Source organism: Mesoplodon bidens (genome assembly GCF_964165515.1).
Source record: "Mesoplodon bidens genome assembly, chromosome: 5".
Classification (NCBI taxonomy): Eukaryota; Metazoa; Chordata; class Mammalia; order Artiodactyla; family Ziphiidae; genus Mesoplodon; species Mesoplodon bidens.
The window spans coordinates 131469614-131486289 of record NC_138161.1 but is presented as its reverse complement, the minus strand read 5'-3'; the positions used below and the strand labels follow the sequence as shown (position 1 = coordinate 131486289).

Here is a 16676-nt window from a genome sequence, read left to right as displayed (position 1 = left end):
GGGAAGGGTTGTAGTATAATTTCTGCTAACCTCTTCAGAGTTCCTGAATTTATACCTAATTTTAACATCACACTAATACCAAACTCTTTATGTCAGGAGAACTTTGTTAGAGCTGTAGATTCAGAGGTACAATAACACTTAGAGCTATCATAGGAATAAATCATAGAATTTCTCTGTAAGCTTCATGAATAATTAATGGATTATCTTAAGACATTAAAATGGGGGGAAATTGTATTGCAGAATCTAAATGTCTATTAGTTAAAAATACACCTAAGATCCTGTTACTTAGAGTTTCATTCTAGTCAATCTTTAATTCAAACATTCACATTAGATTCAGTTATAGTTCCTTTTCATGGTGCAAGGTAAGTGGTGGTTTCTAATTACAAATTCTAAGTATAATCTCATTTCTTTCTCAGGAGACTATTTGGTAGCAATTGAAGAGAAAAACAAAGCTACGTTTCTACGTGCTTATGTGAACTGGAGAAGTAAAAGGACTGAAAACTCCCGAGTGTGTATCCGAATGGTCGGACATGACGTGGAGCCACCCTTCAGTGAAACCTTCAGAGACCAGATGTCTATTGTGGAAATGCCGCTTTCTGAGGCCCCCCTGTGCATTTCCTGTTGCCCTGTGAAAGGAGACCTTCTTGTTGGCTGCACAAATAAGTTAGTTTTATTTAGTTTGAAGTATCAGATCATTAATGAAGAATTCTCAATATTGGACTTTGAACGTTCTTTAATTATCCATATAGATAATATCACCCCTGTTGAAATTTCTTTTTGTATTGGATATGTCGCTGTCATGTCAGATTTAGAAGTTTTAATCCTAAAACTGGAGTCAGACCCCAGAAATGGAGAGAGTGTTAACCACCATCCACGTAAGACCAACAATCCAGTGAAACTGTCAGAAGGTAAATAATGAATTTAGCTTACTTTCTTGTTTTGGGTGCAGAGAAAACCCTTATTTCTGGCAATCTCTGAAAGTATGTAGTATTACAAGCCACTAGTATGTATATTACAAGCCACATTATTTATGATGTAGTTGTTCCTAATACGTGGGATTTGGATTTATGATCTGGCTGCCCATATCTTATCCTGTAGCACGTAAGTGTATTTCAACATATATTTGTCATGAGAAATAATGAAACAGCTGCTGCTGGATGAGAAGTTTCTGGTCCCAGTCCTCATATTTACTAGCTGAATGACCTTGGGTTAGGAATACCATCTCTGAGTTTCAGTTTCCTCGTGTGTAAAATGGGGATGATGATAATATCCCATTGTACTTTATCAGTTGTGAGGGATAAATGAGCAAGTGCTGAGACTTTTCAAAATCATAGTGCTTTATAAATACGTGAGATGTGTGTGCATAAATTATTACTGTGTCTGTTTAATTGGTGGGAGGATATTGTGAAATCTAATTTGCATTGGAGGGGTCCTTGGACTTATTAAATAATTTTCTTCCATTTTATTTTTTAAGACATCAGTAATGAAACTTTGCGGCTTGAGTCAGATGATTTTGTTATCTGCCAAAAGCCCATGGAACTTCTTGGTGAAAAAAGCGAACAGTCTGGAATATCTGTTACACTGGAGTCAACAGGATTAGCTGATGAAAAAATAAAATATTTCCACGTTCAGCACCTGCTCTATAGGTATTAGAAAGCTTTTCATTCACCAGCATTTAATATATATTTACCTACTTAAAGTACATGGAAATTAGATCTCTCCCCCCTCTCTCTCTCTTTAAACTCACAGACGTTTTGCTCCTGATATCTCATCCTGTGTCTTGTCGGATGACATCAAGTTGCATTCACTTCAGCTGCTACCTATTTACCAAACAGGTCGGTATGACAGTGCTGCAGTGCAATGAGGTGAAAAGGCCCTCTGATGGGAGGGCAGCCTGGTGTGAGAAATAGATTAGGTTCTTCTACTGAGGCTCCCTGTGGCCTTGGGCAGATTCCTTAGCAAATAACAGTGAGTGCTAGAAAGGGAAGCCGCTCCGCGGCATGTGGGATCTTCCCGGACTGGGGCACGAACCCGTGTCCCCTGCGTTGGCAGACAGACTCTCAGCCAGTGCGCCACCAGGGAAGCCCTCCTTTTTCTTTTTTTACTGGCATTCGTATATAAAGAGCAACTTCCCCTAAGCAACTCTTTGGTTCTCCATTTATAGACTTTTTTGCATAGGAAAGTCAAAATATTGGTTCCCTTTATTTACTGGTTTCATGGTTGGTTTTTTTTTTTGGTTTGTTTTTTTCATGCAGGGTCTCTTACTTCTGAGAGAAAAAATTCATCTCAGGAAAAAGAGTTGCTGAGCCTCTTTTGTTTTTTCTCATTACCTCATGTGGGCTATCTGTACATGGTTGTCAAATCTGTTGAATTAATGTCAGTCTACCAGTATCCTGAGAAGTCTCAGCAGGCAGTGCTCACACCACAATTTTTGCATGTCATCACAAGGTATGTTCCAGTCACTTGCTGGCTTTTGAGTCTCTTATTTCTCTGTAAATTCTTGAGGTGCTTTCTGAATCCTTGAATGAGAATTATGTGCACCAGTGTATAGCACTGTAAATTAATTATATACATCTGGAGGTTTTTTTGTTCTTTTTTTAATGGCCCCATACCTGCCTTTTCAATGTCAGAGATGTAGATTCCGGTTTTGCCTTTGTTTTATTTTCTTAGACTGGATGGGGATCTTTCTAAGGAAGTATAAAGTTCTTCATGAGGGAAGATTTTCATAGGGAATTCTAATGAGAAGTCAGTGGGGCCAGTCAGGGCATCTCTTTAGACTTTGTTTTAGATTTCCTGATTTTTTTTCACTGCTGTCCTATCTCTTCCGTATGAGTTGAGTTAATTGATAATGGTGTAGGACTGTCAAGAGGCCAGAAAGACTACCTGATTGTACCCTCTGAATAGTGTAGATGGGGAAAGAATCCAGAGGTTGGGGGTGGTCAAGGTCATGTGGCTAACTGTGGTGGATGTCTTCTGAGTGGCCTCACCCTAGTAATCTGGCATGTAAACTGGCTTCCTGAGCAGGGCTTTAATGTCATTTCCTTTTATCTCAGCAGTAAGTGATGCTTATGGTTTTATTTCCTGTTTTTTCAGTTTAGATTATAGTCAAGGCACTGCATTAAGCCCTCTGGCCAACCACCTGTGAATAAGGCACACCATCTGCTTTCTGAAGCAACAACATAAGAGAGGGCCAGACACAAGGGACACAAACACTAGGAGATTAATGAGAAATGTCTTAAGACTTCGTGAAAAGAGCGTAGGCTGTGGGAGGAGGGAAATTACTTCTAGCTGAGTCACACAGGTAAGGTTTTTGTGTTTGAAGTGAAGCCCGAAAGCTAGTCAGAATTTGACAGGTAGAGATTGGAAGAGAAAGACATTCTAGATAGAGGGAAAGGTATAAACAAAGCTATGTCCAGGTTTGCAGGAGTGTCCAATAATTAATTGCATAGGACAGTGATTTTTTTTTTCAACTGAGTGGTAATATCAGAATCTCCAGCAGATGCTGGAGTGTATTTCACACAGCACAGGACCCGCCTGGAGATTCTGACACCCACTCCTAGTGGGGGTACTCCCCTGTCTTCTCACTCCCTGGTGTAGGGAGAAATGCTATTGTGTGTTCCTTAAACGAACAGTGTGGAGGTAGCTAGTCTTTTTAATTTCCAAAGTGTTGTATAGTTATGTCCTTTAAATGTAAAGGAGCTGAAGCATAGAGAAATGGGGAAAACAGTGCTGGAGAGAGAGCTCAGGGCTTTGGAAATTAAGGAATTTTTTGAGATTTTGACCAAAGAAAGGGATGTGAATAGAGCATTGCTTTAGGAAAATGAGTGGTGGCCACTGCGGAGGATGGTTTGAACATAGATAATGAGCTATTGGGATGGCTCAGTAAGGATAATGAGGGGTCGCATTTGGGCAGGGCAGTAGCAGTGAGAAGAGAAGGAAGCATGGATGGGAGAGAATTACAAGACTTGATGTCTAGTGGGATACTGGGAATGGAGAAGACATGAGAAAACCCACCAGTTTTGAGCCTGCTTTTATGAAAGAATAGAGGCTGCTATGGCATGGGGTGAAAGAAAAGTTTGGTTTAGACATTGGTGTTTGAGGTGCTTAGGGAATACCAAGAGGAAATGTTGATAGGTTTTTGGACACATAGGACCGAAGATTAGGGAAAAGAGGAAAGGTCAGATATTTTTATTACCAACAAAAAAGAGCTCATTATCAAAGTAATGGTCATGACCCCAAGAATGTGTAGGCAGAGAAAAGTAGTTGGAGAACTAAACTGGTGAAAGTCATGTTTAGAAAGCGAGGGGAAAAAGAGAAGGGTCTATATAAAGATGCCGAAGAATCCAGAAAACTGTAGCTTCTCAGAAACCAAGGAAAAATTAGAGGGAGAAAGAAGGAAGAAAATATTTATTTCTACCCCCAAATATTTATACAACAGACTATCTTTTATCCATCTGATTGCATAAATGTACAGGACACTGAGAATTTACTGAGTGGACCGTCTAAATGCCCCTCCACCCAAAGTATAAGTCATGAACTAGTTTGAAATGTAGAGTCCCGAAAACATAGTATAGTGAGGGCTTGAAGAGACTTAAAATCTGTGGGTTTTGCCTGCTTCCAGATGGGAAATTATTGAAGCTTTTCTTAATATTAGCACCAAAAGATACTCTGACATCATTAACCTGACTATGGAAGCATTAGACATTAGAATAGCTGTTGTTATATGTAAATTCAGATTCTTAATAAAGATTCCCCACCCCTATATTTAAAATCCTATATTGTTGAACTAATTTTTTTTTTTTTTTTTGCGGTACGCGGGCCTCTCACTGTTGTGGCCTCTCCCGTTGCGGAGCACAGGCTCCAGACATGCAGGCTCAGCAGCCATGGCTTACGGGCCCAGCTGCTCTTGGGCCCAGCCACTCACAGGCCCAGCAGCTCCGCGGCATGTGGGATCTTCCCAGACCGGGGCACGAACCCGTGTCCCCTGCATCGGCAGGCGGACTCTCAACCACTGCGCCACCAGGGAAGCCCTGTTGAACTAATTTTTACGTATTTTTTATTTTACCCAATAGAAACGTATTTTAGAAATATCTTGATCCATAAGTTTATCTTGAAAAGTTTCTTGAATAGTGATGTGTTTATATACCCTAAAAAAAAAGCAATAAAATATTTTTTAAAAGCCTCTAAGAACAATATAAAATCATGTAATAAAATGTCATCCTTGTAGACATACATGATTCGGAAGGCCTCCCATAATCTGCCCTCTCAGAGTCAACCTTGTCAACACTTGGTCTATATTCATCCAACTTTTTTTTTTTTTAAAAAGAATACATAACACAACTATGGTTTGTTTTCTACAGAAGTGGATCGTATGATGTCCACTTTTCAGCAACTTGCTGCTTCGCTTAGCAGCGTATCCTGGACGTCTTTTCAGGCCAGCACACACTTCAGTTCACTTTGTTCTTCTCTTATACTGCTGTTTAGTATTCCAGTGATAGCTAGTAGCTGGATTAATGTTGCTGGAGGTGAGTCGGAGGATGCAGGCTTTTTATCTCTAGAACGTAAAGGTCATCTTTGTGGTCATAGCTACTCTGACCTGTCATTCTGGCCCTGCTGCAGGTACTTCTTTTGGTTCCCAGTATCTCAAGGTCCCTTCTGTTCAGTTTCCTTCGTGAGGGCACCCTCTACCCCAGATTTCTAAGCGGTGGTGCTACCATCCCAGCTATTGTCATGACTCCAGAGGTCACATCCTAGAGCTCTCTGGACATGGACACAGTTGACAGTGGGCTGAGACCAAAGTGGAAGCAGTTGACAGTGGGCTGAGACCAAAGTGGAAGCCCCAGCAAACAGATGGAGAGTCCTGACTGATGCCTCTACATCGTGCCAAGTCTCACAGCTGTGAAAATGTCAGAATGATTCTCTTGTTAAAGAAGTATTTCTTCTATTTTAAGGTTATTGTTAGATTTGCTTTAGTCCTTCATTTTTTTATTTCAATAGAGTTCATTTTTACTTCTCTCACTTTCTGATTTTTAAAAAAATTTTATTTATTTATTTGGCTACATTGGGTCTTTGTTGCTGCGCACGGGATTTCTCTAGTTGTGGCAAGCAGGGGCTACTCTTCGTTGTGGTGCATGGGCTTCTCATTGCCATGGCTTCTCGCTGCAGAGCACAGGCTCTAGGCACACGGGCTTCCGTAGTTGTGGCTCGTGGGCTCAGTAGTCGTGGTGCACGGGCTTAGTTGCATGTGGGATCTTCCCGGACCAGGGCTCGAGCCCGTGTCCCCTGCATTGGCAGGCGGATTCTTAACCACTGCGCCACCTGGGAAGCCCTCTGATTTGTTTTTAAAAATCATTCCTGGGAACCCACGACAAGGTGGGTTTTGTAGCAATTTCTAAGTTAACCATTGATGGTTTTCAATGTCACTGTTGGAGGGTTGACTTGTAAGTCTCCAAGCACTTACTGTGGGGTCTCCGGGTTGCTTTGCTGTGCAGATATAGCCTGGGGTTTTGGAAAGAGCTAGAGGAGTGTAAAGAGTGAGGAGACCTGGGGTCTAATTTAACTCCATTCTCCAGAGAGGACTTGGACCAATCATGTACCTTGCAGGCCCTAATCTTTAAAAACAAGCTGCTGGACTAGGTAATTCTGAAGGTTCCTTCAGACAGTCTCTGATTTTCTCTTCTACCATTGGATTGGGTTTGCATAATCTAAGTGTGTTGCCCAGCATAATCCAGGCTCCATTTCATCCTGAGATAATAATCAGTAAACTTGGGTTCTAACCTTGGCTTTCATGGTCACCTCTCTGTACTTTGGGCAGATCCCAGGGGCATCATTTTGTCTATAAGATGAGGGTATTGACCCAGATCCATGGTTCTTAACTAGGAGTGTACGTTACACGAGGAGCTTCGTAGAAATATACGTGTCTAGATTCAGCCCCTAGAGATTATGATTTGGGTAGGAGTGAGGTGGGGACCAGTCATGTATTTAAAAAAAACACTCCATAGGGTTTCTGAGGTACTCTCCTTGTTAAGAAGCAGCCTAACTTGTCAGCATTTGACAGATACTTGGGTCTTCCCCCACCCCTGCCATTGCTCTGTGCTCCTGTGAAATCCTCCCAACGGTGGGCACACTGGTTCCTGGCCTCCACTTTGTTCAGTGGCATCTCTCCTCTTCCTCAGTAACAACCTGCAGTGTTACACAGTGCGGTGCAGTGCGGCGGCCGCTCGGGAGGAGGACCCGTATGTGGACACCACCCTGAAGGTTAGAGCTGGCTTATGGTGCAACCTAAAGATCACAGTATGAGTTGCTTGCAAATTTGCTCTTTGTGTCTAAGCTTGGCAAACATGAAAGTTTTGTTTTTTCAATTAGAATGTTGGAATGTAAAATGATAAGCATTTTGTGATTTGTGGTTCAGCTGGTAATTTTTAAGATTACTTTGAAAACATTTTACTCAGAATTTAGATATAATACCTAGTTTTAAAAATTTGGTAAAGAATATATATATAGTGTAACTTCAGAGAGAGCACTTCACAGCTATGGTATACTACAATTTTATTCATTTAATAGAAGTATTGGTGGCAATTATATAGAGCTGTTAACAAAACAGTACAGAAATCAGTACATTCAGGAGCACAAAAGTGAATACAGCGCATTCAGATGATTTATTTATACTGTTATCAGATATGCCTTTAATTCTTGAATCGTTTTACAAAGCCTTCAACAACTATCCTGTAGCTCTGTAGTTTTGATCTAGTGTAAATGGATATTCTAGATCAATAACCTCGTTTTTAGTGAGTAGTAATATGCTTAGTCTCTGAAAAGCTCTTGACCGCCAAATAAACAGAGGCAGTTTTATGATGAAATCCTCTGTTTTCTGACCTTGAATTTCTGTTCTCAGAAATACACTGATCGTTTGCATCGTATTCCTCGTGTGCAGTTTTACCTCCGGAGCATAAGCTATTTGAATGGGTGTTTGTTGTGCATATCCGTGCTGTAGGGAACCCCCAAGTTATGATGGCCTCTATTTCACAGGTTAACGTCCATCTGGCACCTGGAACCCCTTTTTCTGGAAAAATGAGTGTTCAGTGATGATGGTGTGTAGTACTTAATGTGTCCGAGGCACTCTTCCATTGTCATTGTCACCCAAATTGTGATATGCACTGGCGTTTTCTGGAAATTGTGTCTGAGTTCTTTTTTGCTCTGGGCGGCCTATCACTCTCTGCTGCTGACCAGGCTTACTGCCTACCTTCAGCCTCTTGGGAAATAAGAATCATAGCTTTCCCATGCCTTCCTGTCTGTGTTTAAGATATACACATAGCCTTTTCAGGAGATTTTTTTTTTTTTTTTTTTTTTTGCGGTACGCGGGCCTCTCTCTGCTGTGGCCTCTCCCGTTGCGGAGCACAGGCTCCGGACGCGCAGGCCCAGTGGCCATGGCTCACGGGCCCAGCCACTCCGCGGCATGTGGGATCTTCTCGGACCGGGGCACGAACCCATGTCCCCTGCATCGGCAGGCGGACTCTCAACCACTGCGCCACCAGGGAAGCCCCTTGTTTTTTGTTTTAAACCTCAGAGAGACATAGGCTTGTGTAGGTAGTGATGGTGGAGTGAGGGGTACATAACAGATTGAGGTAGGATCAATCTGCATTTGGAAATAAATCTCAGTTCTAGGCCTTCTCAGAGTCTCATAAAAGCAGAGGGAAGGAACACAGAAGAAAGGAAGGTAGAAAAGAGGAGAGATGGGCCACTGGTGGGGAACGCTGCCCCTGAGGCCAGTCCTCCTGAAGTTGGTAGAGGGAAGGACGGTGACGATCACACCTCCCGGCTCCCCCTGCCCTGCAACTCCACCGTTCTGAAACCCTAGATGCCCCTGAATGAGCATCATTCTGCTGCCTTGCTGACTCAGGCTTTGGGAGCTGCAGTGTCTGAGAAAGGTTTCACAACTTCAGAGTCGGGACCAAAGTACACGCTATCTTCATTTCCCTTTCCTCTGAGATTCTGGCTCAGCATCACCAAGGCCAACTTAACTATTCTTAGGAATGTAAAAAATAGATGGAGGTTTTCCCCCATGTGCTTTGTACAAAAGGGACAATGAAGATGACCTCAGAATCAAAACAGCATTAATGGAGGAGAGGGGGAGGCCTGGCAGCAGCATTTTGTGAGTCGCAGAAAGACCTCTTCCATTATCTTTCGTATCCATTCTACTTGACTGAATGGTCCCTTACAAGGACAGGAGGCTGGCTCTTGGTCCAGAATTTCCTACAGTTTGCCTGACACACCCCAGCCTGTTGGCTGTTCCAGGCAGTGTTCACGTCTACAGAGCTAACAGAGGCCATCGGAACATGAGAGCGTTTCTTTCGTACACACGCAACCACTAAGAAACCATTTTATGTACTCTACCTGAAGTACAGTGTCCTTTTATGGTGTCTCATTTTGTCTAAAGAGGCCACTTGAATGTACCCTGAGCCAGCCCACTGTTAGTGGGGAATTTCCTGGGTGGCAGGTAATCAGCCCAGGGCTGGGCTCCTGGAGGGTCACTGTAAGGCAGAGAGTTCCCACAGCTTTGAGGGGCCTCAGGTGTACCCACTCTCTGCATTCCTTAAATCAAAGTCAACAGATACTAAGTAGCTCTTTGGCAGACACATGGATGAGATAGTTGGTTAAATAGTTTAGATAGGATAACCTCGTACTCTGATAAGAATAGGAATTTGAATTATTTGGGGGGAGAGTGAGGGGGAAGGAGACATTGTATCAAATAGATTGATTTTTGAAGGTTAAAATTCATGCACTTTATTCCTTAGCTAAATTTCTGATTTTTTTTCCTTATTAGGCTTGCCCACCTGTCAGTATGGATGTCTGTGCTTTAAGAATACAGCTTTTCATAGGCTTGAAAGCCATCTGTCACTTTAAAAACCACGTTATACTTCTGACCAAGGCAGACCCTGAAACAATTCCAGAGAGAAGAGAGTCACCCAAGAGGCTTCTGTAAGCATCCCCTCACCCCCAGACATTCCTGCGAAAGTTTCTGGAATGAATTGTTACTGCTATATTTTGCATACATCTTTGTTGATATTTTTTTAAATGAAAGCTTTGAATGATCAGATAGCTTTTCTAGGTGTTCTTTTTCCAGAGTAAGAAAAGAAGTTTCTGATGATCTCTATAATATCCTTTATAATTGACCTTGAACTTTTAGAAGAAGATGAAGTATAAAATTAGTTCAGTAAATATCTGTGGTGTTTTAGATAAGAAGTTAAAGGGCATGCCTTTTTGTGTAATTAACAAGTAAGAGAGAGCCTCTTATGCTGATCCGAATGACAAGGCTCTTTATTATTTTTCTTCTTTGGCCTTTAAGTGGCTACATTTTTATCCAAAGATTATTTTCTGGTATTTCAATGAAAAAGAAACTAACAATGCATTTCTTACCTTAAAGCACATTCATGATGTATAGATTATGTGTTAATCTACCTTAGAGTAAAAGTGCATTATTCTAATCTCAGGTTGACACTTCGGTTTTCTGCTTTCACATTGTTTGGAATAGAATGCTTAATTCCAGAGTAGTTAATGCTTCTATTCGATGTTTTCTATACTGTGAACTTAGTGGTAGGGAATGCAATCTAATCTGAACATTCCTCTATGGAAAATTAAGTAGGAAAGAAATCTGTTTGCAGGGGAGGAACACAGATTGTATTTCAAGTCAAACATTGTTTTCCATTTTTAACATAAGTTTAAGCTTTTTTGAATTATTTGTGCCTGTGCTTTGTTCCGCCAGCAGGAATAACCAGGTTCCCTTGGGTAACTGCTCACTTAGAGAGTGCACAAAGTGGTCTGAGACTGACTGATCCTAAAAGCTTTCTGGCGAGAGGAAAAATAGCTTGTAATCCCACACTTTTGACATCTTAAAAGTATTATATATTTTTAAATGATTTTTTTAAAAATTCTAATTTATTTGAAAATTCATTTGGTCTAGGGTCTGCATTTTTAAAAGATTGCATACTACAGAAAATGCATCATATAGTGAAAGCAAGAGATAAGATAGTGCTTCCAGCAGATGTTCAGTTCTGTCTTTTACATTTTCCCAGCAGCCCTGGCCTCATGAAGGCCATATCCAAGTCTTTCTTCCTTTTGAGGGGTCTTGCCTGTTCTGTGAACTTATTGCCTATTTAACAATACTTGTGGAATGAATTGGAAGTGCTTGGTTTATCAGTCATGAGAGTGCAGTATGTTAAATGCTGTTAGGCCTACATAGCATTGTGCACTAATGTTCTCTAAAAATCAACTGTGTCGTTAATCAACAAAGAAAATACTAAATGAAAATGATATCATAGTTACAATATTTTAGGTATCTAATATTTACCATTTAAAATTCCCGTTTATTAATAATATGTCTTATAATTCTTGTCCTTTGTTTTGCTTTTAGTTCTAGAAAAGGTACCAGTGTTAATCTCAAAACACCTCCTGTAGCTGAGGCTGGGTGGAATTTGTATATCGTGAATACGATCTCACCAGTGCAACTGTACAAAGAAATGGTATTCCTTTCAGACTTCTAATTCTTATTTGTAGAAATTTTTAGAGTCTAATTGATGACTAGAAATTGATTCTAATTATCGTACATTCATAATGCCACAGCCAACCAGCTTCCAGGCTCTGTCTGACAGTGCAGTGTATATCTTCACCTTCTTGTTTTCACAGCTCCTGATATTTGAGGAGCCAGGAGAAATTCCCTTCACTAAAATAAGATTCCCTTGTTCATACCCATTCTCCTATGAGAATTGATTAGCCAGTCTAAACATAAGTAGCCTTTGACCTTTATTTTGAACCCTAGCAAAGAGAACCATGAAATGGAGCCGAAAGAAATCTTAGATCATATGTCCCTGTCTCACGCTTCTTTGAAATATTAGCAGATAGTCCCAGGGCACTGCAGCACTTGTATCATTGTCCCATAGGCATCCTTATTCCTCTTCTAAGAATGACAGCTGCCTACTCATCCCTGACAATTTTTATAAACTCTTTATTTTGAAATAATTTCAAACCTACAGAAAAGTTGCAAGAATAAGAATAGTACAAATAAAACCTGTGTATTCCCCATACAGATTTGCCCATAGCCAACATTATACTCCCTTTGTTTCTCCCTCTCTTTTCTTCTTTTTTGCACTCTTGTACTTTCTAAATGCGCAAGCACGCATGTATATTTTCTCCTGATCCATTGGAAGGTATGTTGCATATGTCATAGCCTAAGGCCCCTAAATATTTCGGTGCATGTTTCCTAAGAATTGAGATATTTGCTTATATAACCACAGGACACACATATGCTTCAGAAAATTTAACAATGACACAATACTTTAGTCTACGGTTCACATTCCAGTTTTGTCAATTGACTCAATAATGGCCTAGTAGAATCCCCCAGCACCTCCCGCCCCAGGTCCAGGATCCATCAAGTAATGTATTTAACTGTCATGTCTCTTTAGCCTCCTTTAATCCAGAATATGTTCACAGCCTTTCTTTGTTTTATTTAAAAAAATTTTTTTGTTTCTTTTTTGTTGAAGTATAGTTGACGTACAATATTATAAGTTACAGGTATAAACATAGTGATTCACAGTTTTTAAAGGTTATAATCCATTTGTAGTTATTATAAAATATTGGCTATATTCACTGTGTTGTGCAATATATCCTTGTAGCTTATTTATTTTATACGTAGTAGTTCGTACCTCTTAATCTCCCTCTCTTATCTTCACTGGTAACCACTAGTTTGTTCTCTGTATCTGTGAGTCTGTGTCTTTTTTGTTTTATTCACTAGCTTGTTGTATTTTTAGATTCCACTCTTTGTTTTATAACAGTTTTGAAAAATATTTCTCCCCCTGCCACCTTTTAAAAATTTATTTTTTCATTTCATTTCATTTCTCATTTCATATCATTTCTCATGATTAGATTCAGGTTGTATATTCTTCTCCTTGGCCAGAACATTGTGTAGGTGACGTATCTTTTCAGAGTATCACACTGGGAGGTGCAGAATATTCATTTTCCCTGCACTAGTAATGCTAATTTTTGGTCATCTGGTGAAGGTTTTGCCTGATTGGGCCCTGGCATTTTAATGCTGATAATTTTATCAGCTTTGTTCTGTGTTTTCAGTCTTGCTTAATTGAAAGTCTTAGACTCATCTAGGTGATTTGCCTACTGGAGTCTAAAAATACCGATTGACTCAGATTAGCTAGTGATAATTTTTTTTTAATTTTTTTTTATTTTTAGCTGCATTGGGTCTTCGTTGCTGTGCGCAGGCTTTCTCTGGTTGCGGTGAGCCCGGGCTATTCTTTGTTGTGGTGCACAGACTTCTCATTGCAATGGCTTCTCTTGTTGCGGAGCACGAGCTCTAGGCGCTTGGGCTTCTGTAGTTGCAGCACGCGGGCTCAGTAGTTGCAGCACACGGGCCCTAGAGTGCGCGGGCTTCAGTAGTTGCAGCACATGGGCTCAGTAGTTGTGGCTCGCAGGCTGTAGAGCACAGGCTTAGTAGCTGTGGCCCACGGGCTTAGTTGCTCCAAGGTACTTGGGATCTTCCTGGACCAGGGATCGAACCCATATCCTCTGCCTTGGCAGGCAGATTCTTAACCACTGCACCACCAGGGAAGTCCTACCTAGTGATAATTTTTGTAAGCCCGCTGTGAGTTACAGAAATAGATGTAGCAGAACCTAAATTCACAGATTGAAACTAAGATAAAGGAAGCATACTCAATCTGAATTTGAGAAAGATTTAAATCATAGAACTTAAAAATAAAGTTAAGGTTTTCAGATATGTTCATTAGCCTTATCAAATTGTGATCAAATTATTGCTAAGTTAACAGTATTATTAGTATTACAGTATTAATTGTACCTTCTCTAATGATTAGCACTGTTTAACAAGAGAATATTTACAATCATGTGTGTGTTAAACTGGCTCATAGATCATGGGGGAAAAGAAAACCACTTTAGCTAGGCCTTATCAGAATGATAAATAACCACTTTTAATTTTCAGGATTTAATGTGTTCAGATATTGATTTTAGTAACCAACTGGATAGATATTCTTAAGAACTGGGAAACTTTGGGGAGATGTCTAAAGCAACATTAGCTGCTTGCCTTTTTTTGTGTTAGGTAGACTACAGTAACACCTACAAGACTGCAAAAACGCAGGGCTGCATCCACCTTCTCAGCGAGGCTCACCTGTTAGTGAGAGCTGCCCTGATGGATGCCAGTCAGCTGGAACCTGGAGAAAAAGCAGAGCTTTTAGAAGCATTCAAAGAAAGCTGTGGGCACCTTGGAGACTGCTACAGCAGGTTGGTGATGCTACTTGGAAACTTGTCAGAGAAGCCATCCTGAGCTTCAGATGTGCATACTAACTTTTCCACCTCTAGCAGTTACCTGACAAACGGGAGGATGCATAAGGGGAGATGGTTTAGTTATTCATTTATGCCACAGCATTTGTTTAGCACATCCTGTGGGTCAGGTACTGGGCTAAGCTTAGAGAGATGAGCACGACCTGTTGCCTGCCTTCAAGGACTTACAGTTTATTGGATGAGCAGTTCATGAGTCTCCCATCAGTTAATTTAGGAATTTGAAGTTTCTTTTCAGACCTTTGGGCGGGGGTGGGGCACGACCAGTGAACATCCCTGAGACAACCGTATTACTGTTAGCTTTAAGGGAGAGATACTAGTTGGACACTCTGATTTTAATCTTAGTAGTCAGTGCTTTTATGATGTCAGAAAAGGACACTAGGATCAATAGTGATTTCTCTTTTTGAGAATGATTTTTTTAATGGTAACCATTACTCAATATTTCAGCTTTTTGAGGAAACTTTAAAAAAACTTTTTAATGGGGTCATACATGTAGAAGAGTACACAAGTAATAAGTGTACAAGTCACAGCAATTTTCACAAAATGAACAAATCCTGTAGCCATTGTCCAGATGAGAATGATCTTTGTAATTTTTTTCATATATAATTGTTTCCAAGGCTTACTTGACCCATGGGAGTCATTATAAATTAATAAAAGACTTTTCCTACTTATAAACACCATTATTTTAGAGCCACGTTATGAATATTAAAATTCACTTAATGAATTGTTTTTGTTTTTCTTATGAGCAAGCAAAAAGAAGCTACATTAATTAGAATGACTTTGCAGAACAAAACTCAAGAGTTTGTTCCAACTCCTAATGGCTGTAGAAAAGTATTTTGAGATTTATATCTTCTGGAAATCATGATCTGTTTTATTAATAAATGTGTTAGACGTCCAAACTTAAACATGACAAATCTGAAGGGTTTTTTTGTTTTTGTTTTTTTTACTTCCTTCCCCTTAGGCTTGACACCCAGTATTCCCACCTTGCCTTGCCATACTATAAGATGTCTGGTTTGTCTATGGCTGAAGTTTTGGCCCGAGTGGACTGGGCAGTAGAGGATGGATCGCAGAAATACGAGAGGGGATTAATCTTTTACATTAATCATTCACTTTATGAAAACCTGGATGAAGAATTAAGTGAAGTGAATACAGTTTTCTATTTAGTTATATCTAATATTTTTAATTTTTCATTTTAGCAATTTATTTTATGTAATTCTGTTGAGAAATCAAGTTCCAAGTATTTTTCATTGGTATTATAGTCTTTTTTTTTCTAAAAAAGGTAACTAGATTGTGCCCTTTTCTTCATTAATAATACCCAGAACTACAGCTTGGAAAAGAACTTATAATCATCTTCTCATACTTTCTCATTACATAGACAGGGGGGTGTGGTCCACTGTGGATGAGTGACCTGCCCAATGTGACAGTGGCATGTCTTTAGAAGAATGACATAGAACCTGGGCTTTGCCTGCCTTCTTCTCATCTGCAGCCCTTTTCACAACCCTAGTTGCCCCACTCTCCGGGTGTCCAAAGTTTCCCTTATGAAATCCTGGCCCAGCAACCTTCAGACATTATTAAGGATCATTTTTAGCTCCTCATGTATTTTTAAAGAGTTGAATGCCAGTATGCAAAGTTGGGTATTGTGATACAAGTGTTTTAAGGTTTTAAGAGAAATGAAATTTTCTCTTATAAATATTAAGTATATTTTGTACATTAAATGTAAGTAAATTTTGTATTAAGCAGTAATTTTCTATAATGGACCTTTGAGTATAATTTAATCCAATATTTGTTTTCTTCTTCTGAACTCTTGTTAAAATTAGAAATTCTGGCCACAACTTGGTATACACTTTCCCTGCTTTTTCTTCATTATAACTCAGCAAAGAGATCACTTTAGGTCATCTCAGCTCTCCCATGCTATCACCATCAACTCTCTTTTTAAATCGAAGCATAGTACTGTAATTTTATCTTAATTGGAATGTTTGTATCTTGGCTTTTTATCCTTTTTTTTTTTTTTTGGCTGATTTTGTTGCTTTCTATTGGCTGACTGACCTTTTATTTCTTGTTTACTCTCACCAAAGGAATTGGCAGCAAAAGTGGTTCAGATGTTTCATGTTGCTGAGCCGAAGCAACTGCCCCATATTCTCTGTAGTCCTTCTATGAAGAATATTGATCCTTTAACTGCCATAAGCTATTTAAGGAAGCTGGATACTTCTGGATTTTCATCAGTCTTAGTGACATTGACCAAGGCAGCAATGGCTTTGAAAATGAGAGATCTTGACATGCACAGAAATGAAATGAAAAGCCATTCAGAGGTACGGTGCCCTGCC

The 16676-nt window shown here is 40.0% G+C and overlaps 1 protein-coding gene across 3 annotated transcripts in view; it reads left to right on the top strand.

Annotated features, from left to right (window-relative positions):
- HPS3 (HPS3 biogenesis of lysosomal organelles complex 2 subunit 1) overlaps window positions 1-16676 on the top strand; it is a 39443-nt gene that overhangs the window by 9807 nt on the left and 12960 nt on the right. For all 3 annotated transcript variants that reach the window (XR_014015865.1, XM_081234421.1, XM_081234422.1), the window contains exons 2-11: window positions 417-908; window positions 1475-1646; window positions 1750-1835; window positions 2256-2448; window positions 7176-7257; window positions 9824-9978; window positions 11411-11519; window positions 14114-14295; window positions 15314-15494; window positions 16428-16661. Coding sequence is in view for 2 of the 3 variants with exons in the window: in XM_081234421.1 (XP_081090547.1) it covers window positions 417-908; window positions 1475-1646; window positions 1750-1835; window positions 2256-2448; window positions 7176-7257; window positions 9824-9978; window positions 11411-11519; window positions 14114-14295; window positions 15314-15494; window positions 16428-16661 (1886 nt within the window). In the remaining variant the exon portion in view is untranslated. The remainder of the gene's footprint in view (window positions 1-416; window positions 909-1474; window positions 1647-1749; window positions 1836-2255; window positions 2449-7175; window positions 7258-9823; window positions 9979-11410; window positions 11520-14113; window positions 14296-15313; window positions 15495-16427; window positions 16662-16676) is intronic.